Source organism: Hyperolius riggenbachi, chromosome 5, assembly GCF_040937935.1.
Source record: "Hyperolius riggenbachi isolate aHypRig1 chromosome 5, aHypRig1.pri, whole genome shotgun sequence".
Taxonomy (NCBI): domain Eukaryota; kingdom Metazoa; phylum Chordata; class Amphibia; order Anura; family Hyperoliidae; genus Hyperolius; species Hyperolius riggenbachi.
In genome coordinates, this window is record NC_090650.1 from 43,240,785 (window position 1) to 43,267,711 (window position 26,927).

The 26,927-nt window shown below is 48.3% G+C and overlaps 1 protein-coding gene across 2 annotated transcripts in view; it reads left to right on the forward strand.

Annotated features, from left to right (window-relative positions):
• Positions 1-26,927, forward strand: part of LOC137518158 (macrophage mannose receptor 1-like) — a 493,922-nt gene that overhangs the window by 20,421 nt on the left and 446,574 nt on the right. For both annotated transcript variants that reach the window (XM_068235572.1, XM_068235573.1), the window contains exons 2-3: positions 625-1,020; positions 8,527-8,700. In XM_068235572.1, the coding sequence (XP_068091673.1) occupies positions 625-1,020; positions 8,527-8,700 (570 nt within the window). The remainder of the gene's footprint in view (positions 1-624; positions 1,021-8,526; positions 8,701-26,927) is intronic.

Genomic DNA, 26,927 nt, shown 5'->3' on the forward strand with positions numbered 1-26,927 from the left:
GGGAGCCACACTATACAGGAGGTGGGAGAGCGGCGCTGAGTGGCAGCCAAAAGGTAAACAGCCGACTAGCAACAATCTGTGTCGCTAGCCTGGCGGTTTTTATAATGGGGGACAGCAGAGCATGGGGGTCGACTGGGGGCACACTGTAAGGACACAGAGGCTGGGCATTGCATGCAGAATGTGCCTCTGTGCCCTAATATTGATGTCACAAACCCACCTCGGGTTCTCTTTAAGGACCAGTGACTTTCTGGTACAAAGAAGATGCTCACCAATGTCACGCCACATGAACCAGTCACTCTCGCCATTTGTGCCGTTCTCCTGTCGCTGAGGCCCACTCGCTCTGCTGTCGCTATGACAGCAGAGCTCCACGAGCTGATCAGGAGCCAATTTCATAGGCTCCTTACCCTGTGATCACTGTGAGCAAATGTGATTTACTCTACATCAGATGTATCATCATTTATAGCATCTGTGCATATGGTTAGTGCTTTCCTCCTTCCCCGGCATGCTACATTCTTATTGGATGTAGAGAAATCCGGCCCTGAGTATATCGTGCAAACCTGGTGCAGTGTGCAATTTTGAAATATAATCAAAAACTGACCCACAATTTAAAATTTTATGTTGCAGAATCTGACACATTTTTAATCTACAATGAAGACCATCACAAGTGCTTAGAAGCTCAGAATAGCAACATTATGGCCATTGCCTGCAGAGAAGACAATAATGCACAACAATTCCGCTGGATTTCGGGAGACCAACTGATAAACATGGCGGTGCTGCAATGCCTGACAGTGTCCTCTAAGAAAGACCTGGCTGAGGTCATGCTGGCTTCCTGTGATGGTGATAATGAGCTCCAGAAATGGGAGTGTAAAAATGAAACTTTGTTTGGAATCCTGGGGGAAAGCCTCCACCTGCACTATGGTAACACCAAAGAGAAAGTGATTCTTTTTAAAGGATCAGGAACCTGGAGCCGATGGAAGATCTATGGAACCTCTGATGCCCTGTGTGAGAAGGACTATCAAGGTAAGGCAATTTAGTAGAGGTGGGCAATGAGATTCTAATAATTCAGACTTGTATGCAAATATAATAGATCAAAGGCAATAGATTTATCTTCATGCTTATTTAAAGGACAACTGTAGTGAGAAGAATACAGAGGCTGCCATATTTATTTCCTTTTAAAGAGACACTGAAGCGAAAAAATAAATAAAAAATTATGATATTATGATTTGTATGTGTAGTACAGCTAAGAAATAAAACATTAAGATTAGATACATCAGTCTAATAGTTTCCAGTACAGGAAGAGTTAAGAAACTCCAGTCGTTATCTCTATGCAAAAAAGCCATTAAGCTCTATGACATTTTTTTTTTCCGCTTCTCTTTAAAGAGAATCTGTAATGAAAAAAGTTTGCCTGGGGGGTACTCAACTCAGTAGGGGGAAGCCTCTGGACCCCATCGAGGCTTCCCTCGTCCTCCTGTGTCCCACGGTGGTCTCTCTGCAGCCCACGGAACGCACAGCCGACAATTTGTCAGGTTGTGCAATAGTTACCTTTTCTGGCTCCAGCGCAGGCGCAGTATTGGCTCTCTGCTCGTAGATAGGCAGAAATAGACAATTTCTGTCTTGTCCGCTCTACTACGCAGGTGCAGGAGACTTGCGCCTGCACAGTAGAGCAGCCCGACAGCAATCGGCTATTTCCGCCTATCTCCGAGGCGGAGAGCCGATACTGCGCCTGCGCTGGAGTCGGGAAGGTAAATATTTACATCCCCACCATTTGGGGAGCTTTATCGCTGCCGCCATAGGACACAGGAGGACGGGGGAAGCCTCAATAGGATCCAGAGGCTTCCCCCACCCGAGGTGAGTACCCCCCAGGGGAAATTTTTTTAGTTACAGATTTTCTTTAAGCAATACCAGTTGCCTGGCTAACCTGCTGATCCTCTGCCTCTAATACATTTAGCCATAGACCCTGAACAAGCATGCAGCAGATCAGGTGTTTTTGACATTATTGTCAGATCTGACAAGTTTAGCTGCATGTTTGTTTCTGGTGTTATTCAGACACTACTGTAGCCAAATAGACCAGTAGGGTAATAATTCCTTTTTTTTGTATAGCGCCTTTCTCCTGTCAGACTCAAAGCGCTTGCGAGGCAGCCATAAGAGCACACTCAGTAGGCAGTAGCAGTGTTTGGGAGTCTTGCCCAATGAACTCCTTATTGAATAGGTGCTGGCTTACTGAGTTGGAAGAGCCAGGATTTGAACCCAGGACTCCTACATCAGAGGCAGAGCCCTTAACCATTACACTATCCAGCCACAGCTGGTTAGCCAGGCAACTGGTATTGTTTAACAGGAAATACATATGGCAGCCTCCATATTCTTCTCACTACAGTTGTCCTTTAAAGAGGAACTGTAATGACATATAGTAGAATGTAGTTAATTATTCAGGATACCCAGTTTTACGTTAAATATCCTGGTTTCGGCTTCAGGAACACTTCCTATTGTTATACAATATCTTGCTGTATATTGGTATGGTACAGTGGGATGCTAAAGTTTGGGCAACCTTGTTAATGGTCATGATTTTCCTTTATAAATCATTGGTGGTTACGAAAAAAAATGTCAGTTAAATATATCATATAGGAGACGCACACAGTGATATTTAAGAAATGAAATGAAGTTTATTGAATTTACAGAAAGTGTGCAATAATTGTTTAAATAATATTAGGCAGGTGCATAAATGTGGGCACTGTTGTCATTTTATTGATTCCAAAACCTTTAGAACTAATTATTGGAACTCAAATTGCTCAGTGATCCCTGACCTACATACACGCGGGGCGGACGTTCTGCCGACAGTTTCCGCGTGTGTACAGTCTGTCGGCAGGCTACTGGGCCGGGCCAAGGCGAGAGAGGCTCCAGCCTCAGGGCGCAGTGTAGGAGGGGGCGCACAACTCACTCAGCTATCATTCCCCTATTGTGTTTGAAGCAGAGAGAAATAAGGAAAGGGGATATATAGTGACTGCAAGCCAGGTAACTAGATATAGGTGTGTGTGTGTGTGTGTGTGTGTGTGTGTGTGTGGGGGGGGGGGGGGTGTTTGGATCTAATAGCAATCAGTGTGTGATGGCTGGAGTGGGAGGGATGGAGGGGCGCACTTTGGTGTCTCAGCCTTGGGTGCTGGAGGACCTTGTCTCGGCTCTGGCAGGCTGATAAGGCTGGTTTTGACTGATCCGCTCAGCATGAAAAAAGTAGGCAGTTGAAATCTGACAGAACCGACAGGTTTTGGACCAGTCCATCTCCTCATGGGGGATTCTCAGGGTTTTCTTTGTTTTCAACAGCATTTCCTGAACAGCAGTTGCAAAGTCTAACTGACAAAATAGTGTGCAAGTGATTAGGGAGGCTGGCTGGTATCTTCAACTGGTATCTGGTAATGCTTCAACGAGAAGTCAATGACCTTTGTGGTGACAAACGCTGTCTCTGTGTTCGTTCTAAGCAAAGAGATAGTGAGTGTGAGGACATATAGTGGTAAAAAAAAAAATACACATACAAAAGTAAAAAATACACATTTTACACTTTGTAAATTAAATAAAAATAAATGAATACCTCCTTCCCTCACCCCTGACACCCCCCCCTCCCCCCGTTACCAAAAAAAAAACACTCGTAAAAAAAAAAAAGACTACATTAAAAAAATAAACATGAATAATTATGTTAGGGACTCCGCTTTTTTACTATGTATGGCATGAGGGTATATTACTGGTATATTTGCATACATGAGCTTGTAATTAGTGACAGACACAAAAATGAAAACATGCACCTTTATTTCCAAATAAAATATTGTCGCCATATATTGTACTAGGGACATCAATTCAATGTTGTAATAACCAGGACAAATGGGTAAATAAAATACGTAGGTTTTATTTGCAGAAGCATGTTTTATTTTAAACTGAAATTTTGGCTGAAAACTGAGAAATAATGATTTCTTCAATTTTTTTCTTATTATTCCTGTGAAAAGGCGTTTAGAATACCCGTATTTTCCGCCGTATAAGACGCTCCGGAATATAAGACGCACTGTAACGATTGGTGTCAGCAACACAGATTTTCTGATTATTGGTGATCTGCAGTATCACCAATAATACAGATGCTATACCTGATTATATGGTGATCTGCAGAATCACCAATAATGCTAGTATAGCCCGACACCGGACAACCAATGTGATATAAATGTTTGGTGCAACAGTAACAAGGAAGAGGAGGTCTACCCGAGGAGCGGGTGACTCAGATAGTACTGCAGCCGATGATCACCTGAGGAGCAGGCGAGTCAGGCAGTACTGCAGTCAATGAGCACCTGAGGAGCAGGCGTCACGGACTGCCCAGCAATGGGAGATCACCTGAGGAGCAGGCGATTAAGATGGTACTGCAGCCAGCGAGCACCTAAGGAGCTGGAGCCACTGGCTGTGCTATCAGGGATAATCACCTGAGGAGCAGGTGATTAAGACTGTACTGCAGCTGGTGGACACCTGAGGAGCAGGTGTTACAGATAGTGCTGTAAGGAGAGTATCACCTGAGGAGCAGGTGATTAAGACTGTACTGCAGCTGGTGGACACCTGAGGAGCAGGTGTTACAGATAGTGCTGCAAGGAGAGTATCACCTGAGGAGCAGGTGATTAAGACTATACTGCAGCTAGCGGACACCTGAGGAGCAGGTGTTACAAACTGTACTGCAAGGAGGGTGTCACCTGAGGAGCAGGTGATTAAGACTGTACTGCAGCTGGTGGACACCTGAGGAGCAGGTGTTACAGATAGTGCTGCAAGGAGAGTATCATCTGAGGAGCAGGTGATTAAGACTATACTGCAGCTAGTGGACACCTGAGGAGCAGGTGTTACAAAGCTGCACTGCAGTTAAACTTCACCTAAGGAGCAGGCGAAGAATACTTCAGATCCCTCACCAGTGGCTAGCCCACTGGTGAGGATAGATAGGTCAGACAGGCAGAGTTGGCAACGTACGGACAGACAAAGTACAGAAATTAAAGGCTGATTCAGTGTCAAGTTCAGGCAGAGTCGGCAATGAGAATCAGACGGGCAGAGGCACAGAATCAACAAGCAGGAGAATAGTCAGAGGAAGCAGAAGGTCATAACAGATATACAATGCAATTAGTACTTTAAGCTATCAACAGAATCTGGCTAAGTGTGGATCACCAGCTCTGGCTGGATCTAGCACACTTTGGGATCTGACTAAGGTCTGAGTGCTAACACGTTAGCATTCGCAACAGCAGACGCGGAGCAACTGACAGGCCTGTCCTATATATACTAAGCGCGCTCCACAGCGCCGCCCCAGTTACTCAGCCAATCTGGAACATAGCTGGAGTCAGCTGACCGAGTGATCAGCTGACTCCCCTTCTAGATGCATAAAGGTCCTGTCGCTCGGCTCGCGCGCGCGTAGCCCTCAGTCTATGAGCGACAGAAGGACCAGGCAAAGCACCACCATGCAGGCCGCTGGCTGATACGCGGAGATAGCCGCCATGCCGCTTGTCTCTGCAGCGGTATCTCCGCTATCCCTTACACGCACCTAAGTTTAGAGGGCAAAAACCAGGGAAAAAAATATATATACTAAACCTGGTGCGTCCATATTTCAGGAGCGTCTTGTACATGACCTCCCCCAAATGGTGTCCCCCAAGTGTCCTCCTGAGTGCCCCATGTCTCTCACATGTGTCCTTTTGTGTGCCCCCTGTCTCTCTCCTGTGCACCCCCTGTCTCTCTCCTGTGTGTCCCATGTCTCCTCCTGTATAGCCCGTGTCCTTCTGTGTGCCCCCATGTCTCTCTCCTGTGTGTCCCATGTCTCCTCCTGTGTAGCCCCTGTGTCCTTCTGTGTGCCCCCATGTCTCTCTCCTGTGTGCACCATGTCTTCTCCTGTGTGCCCTGTGTCCTGTGTGCCCCATGTCTCTCTCTTGTGTGCCCCATGTCTTCTCCTGTGTGCCCCATGCCTTCTCCTGTGTTCCCCGTGTCCTTCTGTGTGCCCCATGTCTCTCTCCTGTGTGCCCCATGTCTTCTCCTGTGTGCCCCATGTCTTCTCCTGTGTTCCCCGTGTCCTTCTGTGTGCCCCATGTCTCTCTCCTGTGTGCCCCATGTCTTCTCCTGTGTGTCCCATGTCTCCTCCTGTGTGCCCCATGTCTTCTCCTGTGTGCCCCGTGTCCTTCTGTGTGCCCCATGTCTTCTCCTGTGTGCCCCATATATTCTCCTGTGTTCCCTGTGTCCTTCTGTGTGCCCCATGTCTCTCTCCTGTGTGCCCCATGTCTTCTCCTGTGTGCCCCATGTCTCCTCCTGTGTGCCCCATGTCCTTCTGTGTGCCCCATGTCTCTCTCCTGTGTCCTAGTCTCCTCCTGTGTGCCCCCTGTCTCTCTCCTGTGTGCCCTATGTCTACTCCTGTGTACCCCGTGTCCTTCTCTGTGCCCCTATGTCTCTCTCTTGTGTGCCCCATGTCTCTCTCCTGTGTGCCCCCTGTCTCCTCCTGTGTACCCCCTGTCTCTCTCTTGTTTGCCCCATGTCTTCTCCTTTGTGCCCTGTGTCCTTCTGTGTGCCCCCTGTCTCTCTCCTGTGTGCCCCATGTCTTCTCCTGTGTACCCCCTGTCTCTCTCTTGTTTGCCCCATGTCTTCTCCTTTGTGCCCTGTGTCCTTCTGTGTGCCCCCTGTCTCTCTCCTGTGTGCCCCCATGTCTCTCTCCTGTGTGCCCCTATGTCTTCTCCTGTGTACCCCCTGTGTCCTTCTAGGTGCCCCCAGTCTCCCTCATGTATTTTTGAATGCCATTTCTTGACCCTGGTGTTCTCCTGTTTCCCCCTTCCCCCCCCCTCCACGTGCCTGCACTATCCCCCTCTAATCTGTTTAGACCCCTGTATGTGCAGCGCCGTCTGCTATGTGTCCCCCCGCGTGTCTCCGCTTCCCCGCATGCCTGCGCTATGCCCCTCTATTGTACTGGCCCCGCTCTCCTCCTGTAATATTCTGCCCCCCTCTTTCCCTGCAGCGGCAGCAGCTTACCCGATCCATGCCGCTGCGAGGACTGCAGACACCTGACTACTCCATACACTTCCTCTTGTGCGCGGCTTGTACTGATTGCGTCATCAGTAGCCGCGCTCAAGAGGAAGCATTTATGGGGAACCGGGGTGTCTGCAGCCCTCGCAGCCCTCACAGCAGATGGCGCTGCACACACGGGGGTCTAAACAGATTAGAGGGGGATGACACAGGCGTGTGGAGGGAGAGGAGGGACAGGCAGGGAATCCCCGATGTGGGTCGCGGTTCATATCGGCGGGCATTTGTAAGTCGGGGATTCCCTGCCTTTGCCGCATAAGATGCAGGGACTTTTTCTCCCCATTTTTTGGGTAGAAAAAGTGTGTCTTATACGGTGAAAGATACGGTACAACCATTCTGAGCATAATGTACCACCCAAAGAAAGCCTAAGGGCCCGTTTCCACTAGGAGCGGTGCGATGCAGCTACATAGCCGCATCTCACCGCAGGTGTCCTGAAACACATGCACAGCAATGGTAGAGTTTCCACTGCGTGCATGTTGTGCGGATCGGTGCGACGCAACGCGAGAATCTGCAGCATGTTGCAGATTTTCGCACAGCCGCATCCGCTCGCAGCCGTATCCCATCTCCTCAATTGACTTCCGCATCGGGAGATGCGGAAGTGATGCGGCCGGCGGCGGAAGTGATGCGATGCTGCTAGCTAGCCGCATTCACATCACTAGGTAGTGGAAACGGGCCCTAATTGATGGCAAAAAAAAGGCAAGATACAGATCATTTTGTTGTGACACAAGTAGTGATAAAGTTATTGGGGAATGAAAGGGAGGAGCAGCTGAAAATTGTTCTAACCACTGTTTCTCTAACCGTTTTTAACAACTTCACCCCCAAAGGAATTTTACCCTAACGGACCGTTAGGGTAAAAACCCCTTGGGGATGAAGTGGTTAAAAACTACTGTATTCCACTACTAATTACCTAATAATTTATTTGGCCACTAGTTGACCTAAGCCCGTTTAAGCCTGGCGCACCCGTCCACCGTGCACATGCCCACCCGGCTCCCTGGCTTTGTTCTCCTGTCCCAACGCTGTCCATGCTGTATATGTGCAGCAGCGCAAATGCACGGACACAGGGACAGGATGACACAGGGACAGTTAGGCTGTATTATATAGGATGTAAATTGGGATCCCAGCTATTGCTGGGGACCTAATTACACCATTTTTTTTTTGTAATTTGGACCCTGGCTATAGTCATGTCGGAAATAGTTGATCGACCCGTCGACCAGGCAAGAAATTGTATCATGTGTACCTAGCATAAGGGATGAGAGTGAAAGTTCCCTGACATGTAAGTCTCTACTGACCCAGGATGCGGAAGCTGTGCTAGTAACTGGAAACCACTATCAGCTGTGTTCATTAATTGGCAGCTATTGTCTTTGATTTGATAGCAGATCTTTTACTTCCCGGCCTGGGTTAGTGGGTAGCTTATGTATATATAATTTTCTCATTCATTTTTTAACTGCAGTGATTTTTCTCTGTTTACAGACATATACACACTGAGCGGAAATGCTAATGGCCAGCCCTGCGTATTCCCCTTCAAGTTGGCCTCTAAATGGTATGTGGACTGCACTGTTGAGGGAAGATCAGACGGGTTGATGTGGTGTGCTACAACAAAGGATTACGATACAGATGGGCAATATGGATTATGTCCAATTAGATGTAAGTCTTGTAATTAAAGAGAAACTGTAGCCAACAATTGAACTTCATCCCAATCAGTAGCTGATACCCCCTTTCCCATGAGAAAGCTTTTCCTTTTCTCAATCGGATCATCAAGGGGCTCTGTATGGCTGATATTGTGGTGAAACCTCTCCCACAGGGTGATGTCAGGACCATGGTCCTGACAGTTTCCTGTCTGTGAACCTCGTTGCATTGTGGGCAATAGCTGTTTACAGCTGTTTCCAACTGCCAAAAAAGCAAGTAGCATCTCCTTCCACTGACATCACCTGCCAGCAGTAAAAATGTCACCATATGATAAATGTCAGAATGTAAATCAGGGAGAGGAAAGCTTTTACAATGGGCAAACACTGCCTAAATCATTTATACATAATTATTGTAAAAATGAAGAACTTTTTTTATTACATTATTTTCACTGGAGTTCCTCTTTAAACTTGTGTTGCTGTTACAAGGATCTTTACAATTGCATCTCTCTCTCTCTTGGCAAATACAATTTTTTCACTAGAGAAGTGGAGTGCACTGGCACTGAGATTATGTTTTACACCTAGCCATTGTGTTGTGGTGCCATGCTCCGCCCTCATGGCATCCCAAAAAATTTCATTCATATGACCCCGCGTCAGAGTGTGTCGACAGGGTCATATGCATAGCGACACACACCCGCACGCCCTTGGCTGTCCGTCGCTGACCCTCCCCCAGTGACATACTCCTTGCTAGACAGAAAGTACATCACTTGGATTCCTGGGTATCTCCATCAAATTCACGTTGTTCTGCTCATACACACCACACCGTCATCACCCATTGACTTTAATTACTTCTGGCACCGCTGCATCGCTGCTGAAGTCCAACGGTAAAGTGCTGTTGACTTTGGGTGGGTCAACGAATGATGCGGCACTTCCAGCACAACGCATCGCAGTAAGTCTGCTGGACCCCTTGTCTTTACAATTGCCATTGTGTTACCATGCGGTAAAACAGAATAACACAACGCACATTTGATGAGTTATAAAATAAATATCTCAATGTGAAGGATCAATGGACAAGTGAATTAATTAATAAATGATGAAAGGTTAATCAGAAAACCAATGAATGAAAAATTTCTCATGCACCATGCCAACAAAAATTGAATAGAAAAACAATAAAGAAGAGAATTGGCTCTAGGGTGCATGAAAAATTGTATATTAGCTTTATTACAAAATCCTGATAAAAACATGTACAAACTAGACAATAAATCACAATCCCCCCAGAAATTGCTAAAATACCAAAACTACCCCAAACTGGGCATAAAGCCTCTACCAGAACAGTAAGGGGCTGCAGTCCCCAAGACTTCTCTCATCCAATGATACAAAGGCAGTTCAATACAATGGCTGAACGGCAGAACCCTGCGACATCCATGGAATAATATGCTTGCAGGAAATTGAGCATATAGCTGATGAACCTGTGATGGTCATGAAGTGAGGACTGATGATTTAATACAGGACATGAATCAAAGATCTTCAATCATGCATAAGCCCCCCTAATCACAAGATGGACACAATGACAGTTCCTCATATCATGCTGGGATCTCCCACTCAAAAATGGAGTTCCTTATTGCAACCATGTATAACGAACAACACCTTGAATTGATGACCAAATAAACATGGATGGTCAGATCTTCAATAAACAGTATAAGCTGTAAGTCCCCCAATTGCAGGGAATGGCGGTGGTTAGTAGGCAGCAGTTAGTGGTGATATAGATAGAACGAAGCAGAGCCACATGAGGCCAGTCCATGCAAGGTAGAGGTCTGTCCATGCAATTTAAGCGAAGCAGGTCCAAGCAGCAAAGGTATAATAAATAGCCATGGAAAGTCGCATAGTTACCAGTCCTTGTTGAACAGAGCTGCCATATAGGTGAATGATTGTAGTCCACTAGAGGTTTTTACGATGTGCCCAGCGGGGTAGGGTAGCTGTCAGTAGTGCCTGACATGTTTCGCCGCACTAGCGCCCTTTTCAAAGGCTAGACAGCAGCAAGGAAATGCTTATAGACGCCATTCATGCGTCTTTTAAGTGCTGCAATATCCGCCTCCCATCCGCGCCGTCCACCAACCACGACACCGCGCACGCCCGTCCCAAGCCAAAGGCGGGCGTGTGCGCAGCGCGTCACAGGAGCGCAGAAGCACTCCAACATGGCACTACCCGGATGTGCACCTTGCATCAAACGGGAACGCCCTCCGTGACCCAATGCGCATAGCGGAGACACGGGGGGAGGAGGCGGAGATGGGGCGGGCCGCAGCGCTCAACTATATAACCCAAAAAAAAGATGAATAAATTATACAATGTATAAACTTGCAATCATACCTCAAAAAGATCAAGCATATAAACATATGCATAAAAATAATAATCAAAAACTGGCATGAAACGAGTGCCAATCAATGCAAGCCCCGGAACCAGCTTAAAACAAAATCGGTCCGGGGTTCCCACAAATTAGCAGGCAGTCGCTCATGAACCCTATAAGAATTCCTAATAATAAGGGCTAAACTGAATATTAGGCATGCTCAGATGTACCAAAATTCGGTTCGGGTACATTCGAATTCGGGTCCGCATGACATTCGAATTCGAATTCGCCTTCGACCACGAAATTCGGTTCGAGTTCATATTCGGTTCGAGGTTACGCCTGAAAATTCGTTAAAAATTCGTATTCGTGAATTCAGGTTTTTTTTGTGTGTTTTTTTAAAGTGAATTCACATTGAAATAGGTGTACTTAAAAAAACAAAACTGAAAACGTGACGTGTGGCACTGGCAGCAGGCAATGCATTGTGTGGACCCTGGTGGTGGGACCACTGACAGCAGCAGGATAAATACAACAGCAGCAGGAGGAGGAGGAGTGATGTGTGGCACTGGCAGCAGGCAATGCATAGTGTGGACCCTGGCGGTGGGACCTCTGACAGCAGTAGGATAAATACAACAGCAGCAGGAGGAGGTGGAGTGACGTGTGGCACTGGCAGCAGGCAATGCATAGTGTGGACCCTGGTGGTGGGACCTCTGACAGCAGCAGGATAAATACAACAGCAGCAGGAGGAGGAGGAGTGACGTGTGGCACTGGCAGCAGGCAATGCATAGTGTGGACTCTGGCGGTGGGACCACTGACAGCAGTAGGATAAATACAACAGCAGCAGCAGGAGGAGGTGGAGTGACGTGTGGCACTGGCAGCAGGCAATGCATACATAGTGTGGACCCTGGTGGTGGGACCTCTGACAGCAGTAGGATAAATACAACTGCAGCAGCAGGAGGAGGTGGAGTGACGTGTGGCACTGGCAGCAGGCAATGCATAGTGTGGACCCTGGTGGTGGGACCTCTGACAGCAGTAGGATAAATACAACAGCAGCAGCAGCAGGAGGTGGAGTGACGGGTGGCACTGGCAGCAGGCAATGCATAGTGTGGACCCTGGTGGTGGGACCTCTGACAGCAGTAGGATAAATACAACAGCAGCAGCAGGAGGAGGTGGAGTGACGTGTGGCACTGGCAGCAGGCAATGCATAGTGTGGACCCTGGCGGTGGGACCTCTGACAGCAGTAGGATAAATACAACAGCAGCAGGAGGAGGTGGAGTGAAGTGTGGCACTGGCAGCAGGCAATGCATAGTGTGGACCCTGGTGGTGGGACCACTGACAGCAACAGGATAAATACAACAGCAGCAGGAGGAGGTGGAGTGACGTGTGGCACTGGCAGCAGGCAATGCATAGTGTGGACCCTGGCGGTGGGACCTCTGACAGCAGTAGGATAAATACAACAACAGCAGCAGGAGGAGGTGGAGTGACGTGTGGCACTGGCAGCAGGCAATGCATAGTGTGGACCCTGGCGGTGGGACCTCTGACAGCAGTAGGATAAATACAACAGCAGCAGCAGGAGGAGGTGGAGTGACGTGTGGCACTGGCAGCAGGCAATGCATAGTGTGGACCCTGGCGGTGGGACCACTGACAGCAGCAGGATAAATACAACAGCAGCAGGAGGAGGTGGAGTGATGTGTGGCACTGGCAGCAGGCAATGCATAGTGTGGACCCTGGCGGTGGGACCTCTGACAGCATTAGGATAAATACAACAGCAGCAGCAGGAGGAGGTGGAGTGACGTGTGGCACTGGCAGCGGGCAATGCATAGTGTGGACCCTGGCGGTGGGACCTCTGACAGCAGTAGGATAAATACAACAGCAGCAGGAGGAGGTGGAGTGACGTGTGGCACTGGCAGCAGGCAATGCATAGTGTGGACCCTGGTGGTGGTACCACTGACAGCGGCAGGATAAATACAACAGCAGCAGGAGGAGGTGGAGTGACGTGTGGCACTGGCAGCAGGCAAGGCATAGTGTGGACCTTGGTGGTGGGACCTCTGACAGCAGTAGGATAAATACAACAGCAGCAGCAGGAGGAGGTGGAGTGACGTGTGGCACTGGCAGCAGGCAATGCATAGTGTGGACCCTGGTGGTGGGACCACTGACAGCAGTAGGATAAATACAACAGCAGCAGCAGGAGGAGGTGGAGTGACGTGTGGCACTGGCAGCAGGCAATGCATAGTGTGGACCCTGGTGGTGGGACCACTGACAGCAGCAGGATAAATACAACAGCAGCAGGAGGAGGTGGAGTGACGTGTGGCACTGGCAGCAGGCAATGCATAGTGTGGACCCTGGCGGTGGGACCTCTGACAGCAGTAGGATAAATACAACTGCAGCAGCAGGAGGAGGTGGAGTGACATGTGGCACAGGCAGCAGGCAATGCATAGTGTGGACCCTGGCGGTGGGACCTCTGACAGCAGTAGGATAAATACAACAGCAGCAGCAGGAGGAGGTGGAGTGACGTGTGGCACTGGCAGCAGGCAATGCATAGTGTGGACCCTGGCGGTGGGACCTCTGACAGCAGTAGGATAAATACAACAGCAGCAGCAGGAGGAGGTGGAGTGACGTGTGGCACTGGCAGCAGGCAATGCATAGTGTGGACCCTGGCGGTGGGACCTCTGATAGCATTAGGATAAATACAACAGCAGCAGCAGGAGGAGGTGGAGTGACGTGTGGCACTGGCAGCAGGCAATGCATAGTGTGGACCCTGGCGGTGGGACCTCTGACAGCAGTAGGATAAATACAACAGCAGCAGGAGGAGGTGGAGTGACGTGTGGCACTGGCAGCAGGCAATGCATAGTGTGGACCCTGGTGGTGGGACCACTGACAGCAGCAGGATAAATACAACAGCAGCAGGAGGAGGTGGAGTGACGTGTGGCACTGGCAGCAGGCAATGCATAGTGTGGACTCTGGCGGTGGGACCACTGACAGCAGCAGGATAAATACAACAGCAGAAGTAGGAGGAGGAGTGACGTGTGGCACTGACAGCAGGCAATGCATAGTGTGGACCCTGGCGATGGGACCTCTGACAGCAGTAGGATAAATACAACAGCAGCAGGAGGAGGAGGAGTGACGTGTGGCACTGACAGCAGGCAATGCATAGTGTGGACCCTGGTGGTGGGACCTCTGACAGCAGTAGGATAAATACAACAGCAGCAGGAGGAGGTGGATTGACGTGTGGCACTGGCAGCAGGCAATGCATAGTTATTCTTTTTATTAAAAGACTGCAACATATATACAAAGAAAAATTATAAAAATAACCAATAAATAACAGAACATTAGGCTTCCCACCTTAAGTCCCTTAGTACTTATCGTCTATAATAAGTCCATACCTGTAAGAGACTGAAATCAACTTAAACTTAAACATGCTTCCAACTCATACTTTAGGCTACGGATAATCTTGCCACCTGGGCTTACTATACACTATATTACAATTCTTATATACACCTTGTCTTCCAGCAAGAAAGACTAAGCAACCTTACACCACCTCATGCTTGCAAACCATTCCTCAATTTAGATCCTCTAACTACATGACAAGAAAAAGAAAGCTCACCAACAGGGAGGTCCGGTCAAGTCATGGAGGCTTAATGTTCCGCCAAAGCAGACACCATTCCTCCCGACTCAACCTTCCCTCCTCAAGACCCCGAATTTTCCCAACCTCACCAATAATGCCATGCACCACCACCTGGACAGGGAGGACTTTCTGATGGATCGTAATTTGACACCGTGCATTCCAAGTGTAATATCAAATCACTAGACTAACTAAAAATAAAGTGTCCAAATTAAATGACCCCCGGTTATTGAATGCCCCATATGTCCACTCCGCATAACTAAGCCGCTCTAGGAAAGGAATACCCAAAGCCCTACCCACCTGTTTGTATACTTCTTTCTTAAAGGAACAGTCCACTAGGAAATGGTCCATGGTCTCCTCCACCCCTCCACACTCCTCATGAGGACAACCACGATCCCTATCCCCAATGAACTTGAAGTTACCTCTAACAAAGAGTCTGCCGTGGAAGGAAAGCCAAGCCAAGTCCCTGAATTTGTTAGGAATCCTAGGAGAACATAGCAAGCGCAAACCTTCCTCCATAATTGGGCTTGGGCAATCTCTCAGGGCCAATGGGTCCTTAAAGAAGGTCTCAATCACTCTCTCCTCCAGGGATTTCCTAGGGATTGAGGTGATCTCCTCCCTCGTCAGTTCCCACTGCCTCATTGCTTTCAGACATGGTGCAACATAGGCCGGAAGATAGCCAGGACCAGCTCTCAGTCTTTTCACTAAACCACCACTTTCCCATTGTCTGAGAAAAGGCCTAAACCAGGACTGAAAAATACCCATCCATCCAGGCAGTTCCTCCGCATACATTTTACCAAGATTGTGCTTAATAAATAACAGAGAAAAGAAAACCACCGGGTTGACCATCCCTAAGCCACCCTTCTGCCTTGATTGATAAGTGACATTCCTCTTAACGTGGTTCATCTTGTTTCCCCAAAGCATTTGGAAAAACAAGCTGTAGATTCTTGTGTGAAGAGACACTGGCAAAATACAGACAAAACTGACATACAACATAACTGGAATCAGATAGGTCTTGACTATGTCAATCCTTTCTCTGAAAGTCAATCGCCAACCTTTCCAGCGGACCACCTTAGCCTCGGCACACTTTAGTCTGCTTTCCCAATTTTGGTGACCATAGTCACCCAGGCCAAATTCTATGCCAAGTATTTTAATCTTTTCCTTTGGTGCCGGAAAAGAGACCGGAAGCAAGAAGCTCTCATTTTCCTTGCCCATCCAGAAAGCCTCACACTTATCCTGATTGATCATTGAACCTGATGCCAATGAGTAACGGGCAACCTCCGCACAAACACCTTCCGCCTCCTCCTGTCCAGAGATTACCACAGTCACATCATCCGCATAGGCCACAACCATGAGAGGAGGCACGCCAGCAATGCCCGATGGCACCCCACACAAAGCTCCACCCTCAATCCTTCGTATGAAAGGATCAATGGCAAAGGCATATAGCAAGGGACTCAAAGGACACCCCTGACGCACCCCTGATCTAACCTCAAAGGTCTGTCCGACCCAACCATTGACAAGCGGGAAGCTTTCATCACCTTTATACAACACTTTCAGCCAATTGATAAACCTCCCTGGCAGACCATATTTACTAAGGAGCATCCACAGATACTCATGATTGACACGATCAAAAGCCTTTGCCTGATCCAACGCCAGTAAGTACTTTCCCCAACCAGCAGCCCTGCATCTCTCCAGAATCTCCCGGACCGTTAATACGGCTGAAAAAGTGCTCCTCCCCTGGACAGAACAGTGCTGCTGGCGAGAAAGTACTCCATTTGCCACCTGGCTCAAACGCCAAAAAATTATTTTAGCCAGAATCTTTCGGTCAACATTGAGAAGGCTGATAGGCCGCCAATTCTCAATCATTGAAGAATCTTTACCCTTTGACAGAAGTATAACTGCTGATCCTCTCATAGAGGGAGGAAGCTCATCCTCTGCAAGGCTGCGATTGTACACTTCTGCTAACTCAGGGGCCAGAATATCTTGAAAGACTTTGTAAAATTCTGCCGTCAGTCCATCCGGACCCGGCGTTTTCTTGACAGCAAGACACTCTATGGCTTTCACCACTTCTTCAGCAGAAATCTTTTCCGTCAAGAACGCAAGGGGAACCTCTACATCTTCCAGTCCTGGAATATTACACAAGAAAGATTCCATCGTTGTCTCATCAAGGGGTCTACTACCCAACAGTTCAGAATAAAAGGATCTAACGATTTCCAGAATCCCTGCTCTGGACTGCACCAGAGATCCTGTACTATCCTTGAGACCATAGATGACTTTAACTGCTACACTTTGTTTGCAGTTCTGATAAGGGTCCGGCGAGTGATTTTACCGTAATCCCTTTCCAGAAGCAAAGAAGTGTGCCGGTCATACTGACTCTTGCGTAACAGATCCTTGATCCTTTTGATCTCCCCAGGATCTCCATCCCCCGAGACAGCGATTTCAAGTTTCCGCCTCAGACGCTGGTAGGTAACATATCTACCAAAGGCTCTCTTTTTTGCTATGTTCTTGAAAAGACCTACTGCCCTCCTTTTGACCATCTCCCGCCACTCAGACCTACTGCTGCAACAGTCCAGTAGAGTAACCTGTGCCTGAAAAAAATCCCTAAAAGATTGTCTCACACTTTCCTCCTTCAACAGCAACGAATTTAATCTCCAGATACCCCTTCCTTTCGGAGGGACATCTGCAACATTCAACACCATAGACATAATACAGTGATCAGAGAACTCTACCACCTGCACCTTTGGGGATGAGGTAGCAGAGCTCTCCTTAACAAAAAACCTATCTATCCTACTCCTACGCTCACCACAGAAAAAAGTGAACCCCGTGTCGTCTGGATTGTGCTTTATATGTACGTCTACCAGACCAGCATCTCTAATCATATTATTCAAAAAGTTACTATCATAGCCCAGGCGGGTCTTGGCACCTCTCCTGTCCTTTAACCTGATTACGGTATTGAAATCACCACCAAAGACCACCTCCTGGGCTGTAAACAGAAATGGTTTGATCTCTGTGAAGAGCGCTTCCTTTCCCTTTCAGACTGAGGCCCATAAATGGTAATCAACCTTATATCTTGCCCCCACACAGAGACGTCCATGACCAAGCATCTCCCCATCTCCACCTCACTTACTCGCCGGAAAGTTACCATGTCGGTCTTAAAAAGGAGCGCCACCCCAGTATGAGTCTCAGCCGCAAGAGACCAGTAAGAGGGACCATAATGCCAATCCCTCTTAACTTCATGTATGTCATCCAGCGTTTGCAACCTGGTCTCCTGCAAAAATAAAATGTCGGCATCAAATTGACCGAGAAAAAATATGGCTTCCCTACGAGCACTCACAGATCTCATACTAGCAACATTAATGGTTGCTAGTTTCAAAGGGGGGGGACCTCCATCAGAGTAAATGAGTTTGCTTAGCCTTCCTTAAACTGTACCAGAGGATACTTCCATATCCGCCACCCCAACCTCATCATCACTATTTACACCATTCCCTTCTGACATATCAGATTGGTCAGATAATGCATTAAATTTATTTTTCACAGTAACCAATTTTTTCTTTTTAATCTCTTACAACTTCTCATTTATTTTTTTCTCTGTTTGGAGCATCCTCCTTTCCCTCCTCTTTTCTTTTGCGGATTTTACTTCTATAAATTCTCCTTCATCTTCAACCTCCTTTACTTCCCCACTTTGTTTATACCTCCCCCTCCCACCGACACTTTCTGCTTTTGCTTCCTTTAGGGCTTTGCTGTTTTTCTTCCCCTTTTCCCCACCTTCTGCCTTCTTGGTTTTGGGAGCACTCTTCTCCCGGTTTGCTTCAGAAGGAGTTTCCCCTCCATCTTGACAAACTCCCTCTTTGCATATGGAGAAAATATTTTTCCCCTCACCTGGTGCTGCAATCTTGAAAACCGCCTCTGTACCCAAAGTACCTTCCGGTAATTTGGCCACCACCGGTACCAAGGAAGGGGGTGGGGGAGGTGGAGGCATTGACTTTAGTACCGATGCAAATATCGGCACTTCCACCTGGGGCTTCAAGGCGATGGACTCTGGACGTGACGACCCACCATCAGCGACCTCCATCTCTTCACATTCTTCTTCTAAGATTTTTTCCATCTCCTTTTCTACCTCCTCGTCCACATTTGCCCATGCTTCAGGGCACTTCACGTACGGGTGTCCCAACTTGAGACATATACTACAACGTATGTCTTTGCAATCTTTCGCTAAGTGCCCCAAAGCATGGCAACGTGAACATTTCACCTCTTTGCAGGAAATGCTATAATGGCTCAGAGAACCGCATTTATAACACACCCGAGGTTGTCCCTGATAGTAGGCCGTCACCCTGTCCTTTCCAATAAAGACAGACGTAGGGATGTGCTTGACCACATTTCCCACTCTGTCCAATCTTACCATTAGCTCCCAACCTCCCCCCCAGATCCCAAACTCATCCATCACCTTTCTTGGCTCATTTAATGGTTTCCTATAGTTCCTGAGCCACACCATGATATCATGCACAGGGATGGATTCATTCGGGACCACAATTGTCACCTTTTTGTCCAAAGACCGTCCAGACACAGGCTGAGGAATCAACCAAGTCCATTCCTCACTTGCTTTCCAGTTTTTCTCATATTTCTCCCAAAATGCATCTAGACCGGTCGGGGACAAAAAGCTAACATCAAAAAAGGAGGGGGGGGGGGGTTTCAGGAGCCAAAATGGCATAAAAGTCCACCGCCTTGAAGCCCATCTTTAGCAGCAATTGAATAAACGTTTTCCTCGTATAAGTTGCACTGTTTCCACCTGGCTTGTAACTCACTCTTACAACATTTCTCCTATTTGCTGCGGATTGACCCGCCACATCATGTACAGATTGCTTTAATACTCCATTACTCACATTTTTCTTAATCATACCTGCATAAGACACATTTTTTTTCCCAATCACAGAACCTTCAATTTGCTCATTCACTGACACATTATCATCAGCTTTGGCCCTCCTCCCACCCTCCTTCTCCCCCTGCACAGTATCTAAACCAGCCTCAGATCCTTTTTGTTTAACCATATCAGATTTGAGCTTCCTCCCACCCTCCTCCCCTTGCTCATTTCTCACAGTCCTTTCTTCTCTCTTCTCCAGCCCCTCCTCCCTCCTTCTTTTTGCAGCCTGTGTGCCCCCCGTTTTGTTACCTGTTTGGTTGCCTCCTGCATTCTGCTGTGCTTTTGGAGCAGCATCTAGTGATGCTGCTCCACTTTCAATGCCTCCAGCTCCCTCACCTTCCCCTCCACCAGGGGGTTCAGCCTCAGCATCCATCCTGCTGACCCCCTGGGACTGGACTGGACGCTCCGAACGCACTGTCGCCGAACCGGAAGTAGCGCTAACGTCACTTCCGGTTTCGCCGCCGCCTTCCGCCGCCAATACCGACGCACCCAGGGCACTGGGGGAGTTCTGACCACCTTCGCCCACCTCCACAGAAGCTCCCCCAGCTCCCCCAACGCACGGAATCCGCTCGTGAACACCTCCCCCGCCGCCGCCGCTAGGCCCCGCCCCCACGCCGACTCCAAGCACAGGGGCCATCTTAGGTGAGGGCAAACTTTGCCCAAACATTCCACCGGACAATACAGAGGGATTACACACAGGGGAAGGACTCACCAGGTAGGGCTTTGACACATTTGGGGAATTAACACTGGGGAAAAGGTTGGGGGACACACTGGGAAAAGGGGAAGGGGATTGGGATAACGCCAAACTCTGCTGAAAAAACAGGTTATTCACATTGCTTGCATAACTCTGGTAATGTAAATTGGGATACAGTTCATACTGCTGCAACTGTCCTGGGAATTGCTGCACATTTTGTCCGTACTGCGGGGAAAAAAAACCATTAAAACTTTGCATATTGCTTAATCCAGTAGAGTTCTGCATAACTTGCGCCTGCATATTGCTGCATCCAGGTACAACAGGTGAACCAGTTCCTTCCATTCCGCTTGCATTCTGCATTGTACTCTGCCCCTGTACACTTTTCGGGCTCCGCATACTCGCATCCATCTCTAATCCCGCTTTGTCACTTTCGAACCGCATTTGATTTTTCAATCCTTCAGCATGCATACCGCCATTCACTATTAACTCCTCCAATTTCCTTTTCTGCAACACAATCTGCTCCTGCAGTTTCACCAACTGCGGATTGGTTCTTAAAAAAGCCGGTTTCCATGACTGACCGTACTTGTTTATACGTTTCTTTAAGTCAAACTGTAATGAGTTCAATGTTTCCTGCACCAGTTTAACACTCTTGTGCCATTCCACAACATTACTCACAGTCTCTTCCACCGTTGACCCACTGTCCATAGCTTTATGAGCCTGGATCCTGGAGGACAGGGATGCCTTTTCAAGGCCCAGGTCCCCCAGAGCCGTCCAGCCCAGGGGAGCCTAAAACCGCCACACGAAGTCCTTCTCCCTCCTTAGGTGTTCTGCCTGGACAGGTTCCTGGATCCTGGGTGAAATTCAAGGGAATCCTCCCTAGCAGCTGTATCCGCTGGAGCTCAGCCGGAGAGATCCTCTCTCTTCGGCAGCCACACTCACACTGACCTCCAAGGGGCGGGGCAATGCATAGTGTGGACCCTGGCGGTGGGACCTCTGACAGCAGTAGGATAAATACAACAGCAGCAGCAGGAGGAGGTGGAGTGACGTGTGGCACTGGCAGCAGGCAATGCATAGTGATTCTTTTATTAAGAATACCACTACTTATTTTATACGAAAATATGAAAATAACCAAAATAAATACAATAACATACACTAGGCCTCTGGCCCCAAAATTGCTTAATATTCAGTCCATATCAAGTCCATTCCTGAAAGGAAGAAAACTCAAGAACCCAATAAATTGAATCTCAATTAATTAACTTCAATTGTACCACATTATATACACTGTATAATATTTACACTATTTACATATTTCAATAGGAAAGATTAAGCAATCTCGCTCCTCCTATGTTTGCAAGCCATTCCTTAAATTTGAGTCATCTATCTACGTGAAAGAGAAATAGAAAGCTCACCACAAGGAGATTTGGCCAAATCAAGGAGGTCTGAAGTTCTGCCAAAACAGACGCCATTCCTCCCGACTCAACCTCTTCTCCTCAAGACCCCGAATTTTCCCAACCTCACCAATAATGCCATGCACCACCACCTGGACAGGGAGGACTTTTTGATGGACCGTAATTTGACACCGTGCATGCCAAGTGTAATATCGAATCACTAAACTAACTAAAAATAATGTGTCCAAATTAAATGACCCCCGGTTATTGAATGCCCCATATGTCCACTCCGCATAACTAAGCCGCTCAAGAAAAGGAATACCTAAAGCCCTACCCACCTGTTTATACACCTCTTTCTTAAAGGAACAGTTCAAAAGGAAATGGTCCATGGTCTCCTCCACACCACCACACTCCTCATGAGGACAACCACGATCCCGATCTCCTATGAACTTCAAATTTCCCCTAACAAAGAGTCTGCCATGAAAATAGAGCCAAATCCCTGAATTTATTAGGAATCCTTGGAGAACATAGCAAGCGCAAACCCTCCTCCATAATTGGGCCTGGGCAATCTCTCAGGGCCAATGGATTCTGAAAAAAAGGTCTCAACCACTCTCTCCACCAGGGCTTTCCTAGGGATCAAGATAATATCCTCCTTCGTCAGTTCCCATTGCCGAAAAGCTCTCAGACACGGTGCAACATAGGCCGGAAGATAATCAGCACTGGCTCTCAGTCTTTTCACCAAACCACCCTCTTCCCATCGCCTAAGAAAAGGTTTAAACCAAGACTGGAAAATACCCATCCATCCAGGCCGTTCCTCCGCATACATTCTACCAAAGTTGTTTTTAATAAATAACAAGGAAAAGAAAACCACCGGGTTGACCATTCCTAAGCCACCCTTCTGCCTTGATCGATAAGTGATATTCCTCTTTACGTGGTTCATCTTGTTTCCCCAAAGCATTTGGAAAAACAAGCTGTAGATCCTTGTGTGAAGAGACACTGGCAAAATACAGACAAAACTGACATATAACATAATTGGAATCAAACCTTTCCAGCGGATCACCTTAGCCTCGGCACTTTCCAGTCTGCTTTCCCAATTTCGGTGACCATAGTCACCCAGGCCAAATTCTATGCCAAGTATTTTAATCTTTTCTTTTGGTGCCGGAAAAGAGACCGGAAGCAGGAAGTTCTCATTTTCCTTACCCATCCAGAAAGTCTCACATTTGTCCTGGTTGATCTTGGAGCCCGATGCTAATGAGTAACGGGCAATCTCTGCACAAACACCTTCCGCCTCCTCCTGCCCAGAGACTACCACAGTCACATCATCAGCATAAGCCACAACCTTGAGAGGAGGCACATCAATTATGCCCGACGGCACCCCACACAATGCTCCACCCTCAATCCTTCTTATGAAAGGATCAATGGCAAAGGCATATAGCAAGGGACTCAAAGGACACCCCTGGCGCACCCCTGATCTAACCTCAAAGGTCTGTCCAACCCAACCATTGACAAGCGGGAAACTTTCAGCACCTCTATATAAAATTTTCAGCCAATCAATAAACCTCCCCGGCAGACCATACTTGCTAAGGAGCATCCACAGATACTCATGATTGACACGATCAAAGGCTTTTGCTTGATCCAACGTCAGTAAGTATTTTCCCCAACCAGCAGCCCTGCACCTCTCCAGAATCTCCCGGACCGTTAATACGGCTGAAAAGTACTTCTACCCTGGACAGAACAATGCTGCTGGCGAGAAAGTACTTCATTTGCCACCTGACTTAAACGCCAAAAAATTATTTTAGCCAGAATCTTTCGATCAACATTGAGAAGGCTGATGGGCCGCCAATTCTCAATCATTGAAGAATCTTTACCCTTTGATAAAAGAATAACTGCCGATTCTCAGGGCCGGATTTGGGGAAAGGCCCCCCAAGGCCTGTTCCTAGGGCGCCAGAATGTACGAGAATCTAAAGGGCGGCAGGTGGTGACAGGCTGATGACAAGTGCTGCTGTCACCAGCGCGGTAAGAAGAATCGCTCCGCAAATCAGCAGCCTCCCCCGCCCGCCCCTTTACAATGGCTTTGAGTAAGCCTCTCTTCCAGGCAGTGTGGGAGTCCCCCGTCCACCGGGAGATCGGCCGCCGCCAGATGCTATCCCCTGTCGACAATCCCCCCGCCCCCAGCAGGAGCCTGTGCGGATGTCTTCTCTCCCCCCAAACCCCTAGAGAGAGCAGGAGCAGCAGAGTAACGTACCTCTCTCCAGACTTCCAGCGCTGCCGCCGAAGTTTCCTCTGTCAGCCGCCGCTGTGCATCTCTCCCTCTCCTGCTGGCGTCTCTCACATGTGACTCGCTGGCAAGTTACCGGTGAGTCACATGACAGGAGTCGCCAGCAGGAGAGGGAGAGATGCACGACGTCTGACAGCGGAAACTTTGGCGGCTGCGCTAGAAGTCTGGAGGCTGGAGAGGTACTCTGCTCCCGCCCTCTCTAGGGGTTTGGGGGGAGGAAGGGGTGCGGACAGTCGCTCTCCATGGAAAGGGGGGGGGGTTGACAGAATCTGACTACGGGGGGGGGGGAGAGGGAGAGAATCTGACTACCTATACTAAGGGGGGGACGGGGACATGCCTGCTGGCTACCTATACTGGGGGGGAGGGGGAGAGAATCTGACTACCTATACTAAGGGGCAGGGGCGTAACTAGAAATCACTGGGCCCCCCTGCGAATATTTGGATGGGGCCCCCCCCCATAGGTGCCAAATAATCGTAATGGGGCAGCGTTTCACTGTAAATTAATTGTAAAGTGGGCAGCATTTTACCAGACAATCGTAATGTGGGCCAGAAAATCGTAATGTGGGCAGAGTTCACCAGAAAATCGTAATGTGGGCCTTTAGAAAATCATAATGTGGGCAGAGTTCACCAGAAAATCGTAATCTGGGCACCAGTCACCAGAAAATTGTAACGTGGACAGCATTCACCAGACAATCGTAATGTGGGCAGCGTTCACCAGAAAATCATAATGTGGGCAGAGTTCACCAGAAAATCATAATGTGGGCAGAGTTCACCAGAAAATCGTAATGTGGGCACCAGCCACCAGAAAATCGTAACGTGAGCAGCAGTCACCAGAAAATTGTAACATGGACAGCATTCACCAGACAATTGTAATGTGGGCAGCATTCACCAGAATATCGTAATGTGGGACAGAAAATCGTAATGTGGGCAGAGTTCACCAGAAAATCGTAATGTGGGCCTTTAGAAAATCATAATGTGGGCAGAGTTCACCAGAAAATCGTAATCTGGGCACCAGTCACCAGAAAATTGTAACGTGGACAGCATTCACCAGACAATCGTAATGTGGGCAGCGTTCACCAGAAAATCATAATGTGGGCAGAGTTCACCAGAAAATCATAATGTGGGCAGAGTTCACCAGAAAATCGTAAGGTGGGCACCAGTCACCAGAAAATCGTAACGTGAGCAGCAGTCACCAGCAAATTGTAACGTGGACAGCATTCACCAGACAATTGTAATGTGGGCAGCGTTCACCAGAATATCGTAATGTGGGACAGAAAATCGTAATGTGGGCAGAGTTCACCAGAAAATCGCAATGTGGGCAGCAGTCACCAGAAAATCGCCATGTGGGCAGCAGTCACCAGAAAATCGCCATGTGGGCAGCAGTCACCAGAAAATCGCCATGTGGGCAGCAGTCACCAGAAAATCGCCATGTGGGCATCAGTCACCAGAAAATCCTAATGTGGGCAGCAGTCCCCAGAATATCGTAATGTGGGCAGCAGTCACCAGAAAATCCTAATGTGGGCAGCAGTCACCAGAATATCATAATGTGGGCAGCACACACCAGAAAATCGTAATGCGGGCAGAGTTCACCAGAAAATCCTTATGTGGGCAGCAGTCACCAGAAAATCGCAATGTGAGCAGCAGTCACCAGAAAATCGCAATGTGGGCAACAGTCACCAGAAAATCGCAATGTGGGCAGCAGTCACCAGAAAATCCTAATGTGGGCAGCATACACCAGAAAATCGTAATGTGGGCAGCAGACACCTGAAAATCGTAATGTGGGCAGCAGACACCTGAAAATCGTAATGTGGGCAGCAGACACCTGAAAATCGTAATGTGGGCAGCAGACACCTGAAAATCGTAATGTGGGCAGCAGGCACCTGAAAATCGTAATGTGGGCAGCAGACACCTGAAAATCGCAATGTGGGCAGCAGACACCTGAAAATCGTAATGTGGGCAGCAGACACCTGAAAATCGTAATGTGGGCAGCAGACACCAGAAAATCGCAATGTGGGCAGCAGTGACCAGAAAATCGTAATGTGGGCAGCAGACACCAGAAAATCCTAATGTGGGCAGAAGTCACCAGAAAATCGCAATGTGGGCAGCAGTGACCAGAAAATCGCAATGTGGGCAGCAGACACCTGAAAATCGCAATGTGGGCAGCAGACACCTGAAAATCGTAATGTGGGCAGCAGACACCTGAAAATCACAATGTGGGCAGCAGACACCTGAAAATCGTAATGTGGGCAGCAGACACCTGAAAATCGTAATGTGGGCAGCAGACACCAAAAAATCGCAATGTGGGCAGCAGACACCTGAAAATCGCAATGTAGGCAGCTGTCACCAGAAAATCCTAATGTGGGCAGCAGACACCAGAAAATCATAAAGTGGGCAGCAGACACCTGAAAATCGTAATGTGGGCAGCAGACACCTGAAAATCGTAATGTGGGCAGCAGAAACCAGAAAATCGTAATATGGGCAGCAGACACCAGAAAATCATAATGTGGGCAGCAGACACCTGAAAATCGCAATGTGGGCAGCAGACACCAGAAAATCGTAATGTGGGCAGCAGACACCAGAAAATCGTAATATGGGCAGCAGACACCTGAAAATCACAATGTGGGTAGCAGTGACCAGAAAATCGTAATATGGGCAGCAGACACCAGAAAATCGCAATGTGGGCAGCAGACACCTGAAAATCATAATGTGGGCAGCAGACACCTGAAAATCACAATGTGGGTAGCAGTGACCAGAAAATCGTAATATGGGCAGCAGACACCTGAAAATCCCTCTGCAGTGACGTCAGCGGCGGCGGGATACATACCTTCTTCCTTGCGTTCCATCGCCGCCTTCTCGCTCTAGCGGCTGATGTCACTTCCGCTTCCGGAAGTGACGTCAGCCGCTAGAGCGAGAAGGCGGCGATGGAACGCAAGGAAGAAGGTATGTATCCCGCCGCCGCTGCTGCCCGCTGCCCACACACATTCACTAGCTGGAGGGGGGCGCAGAGGG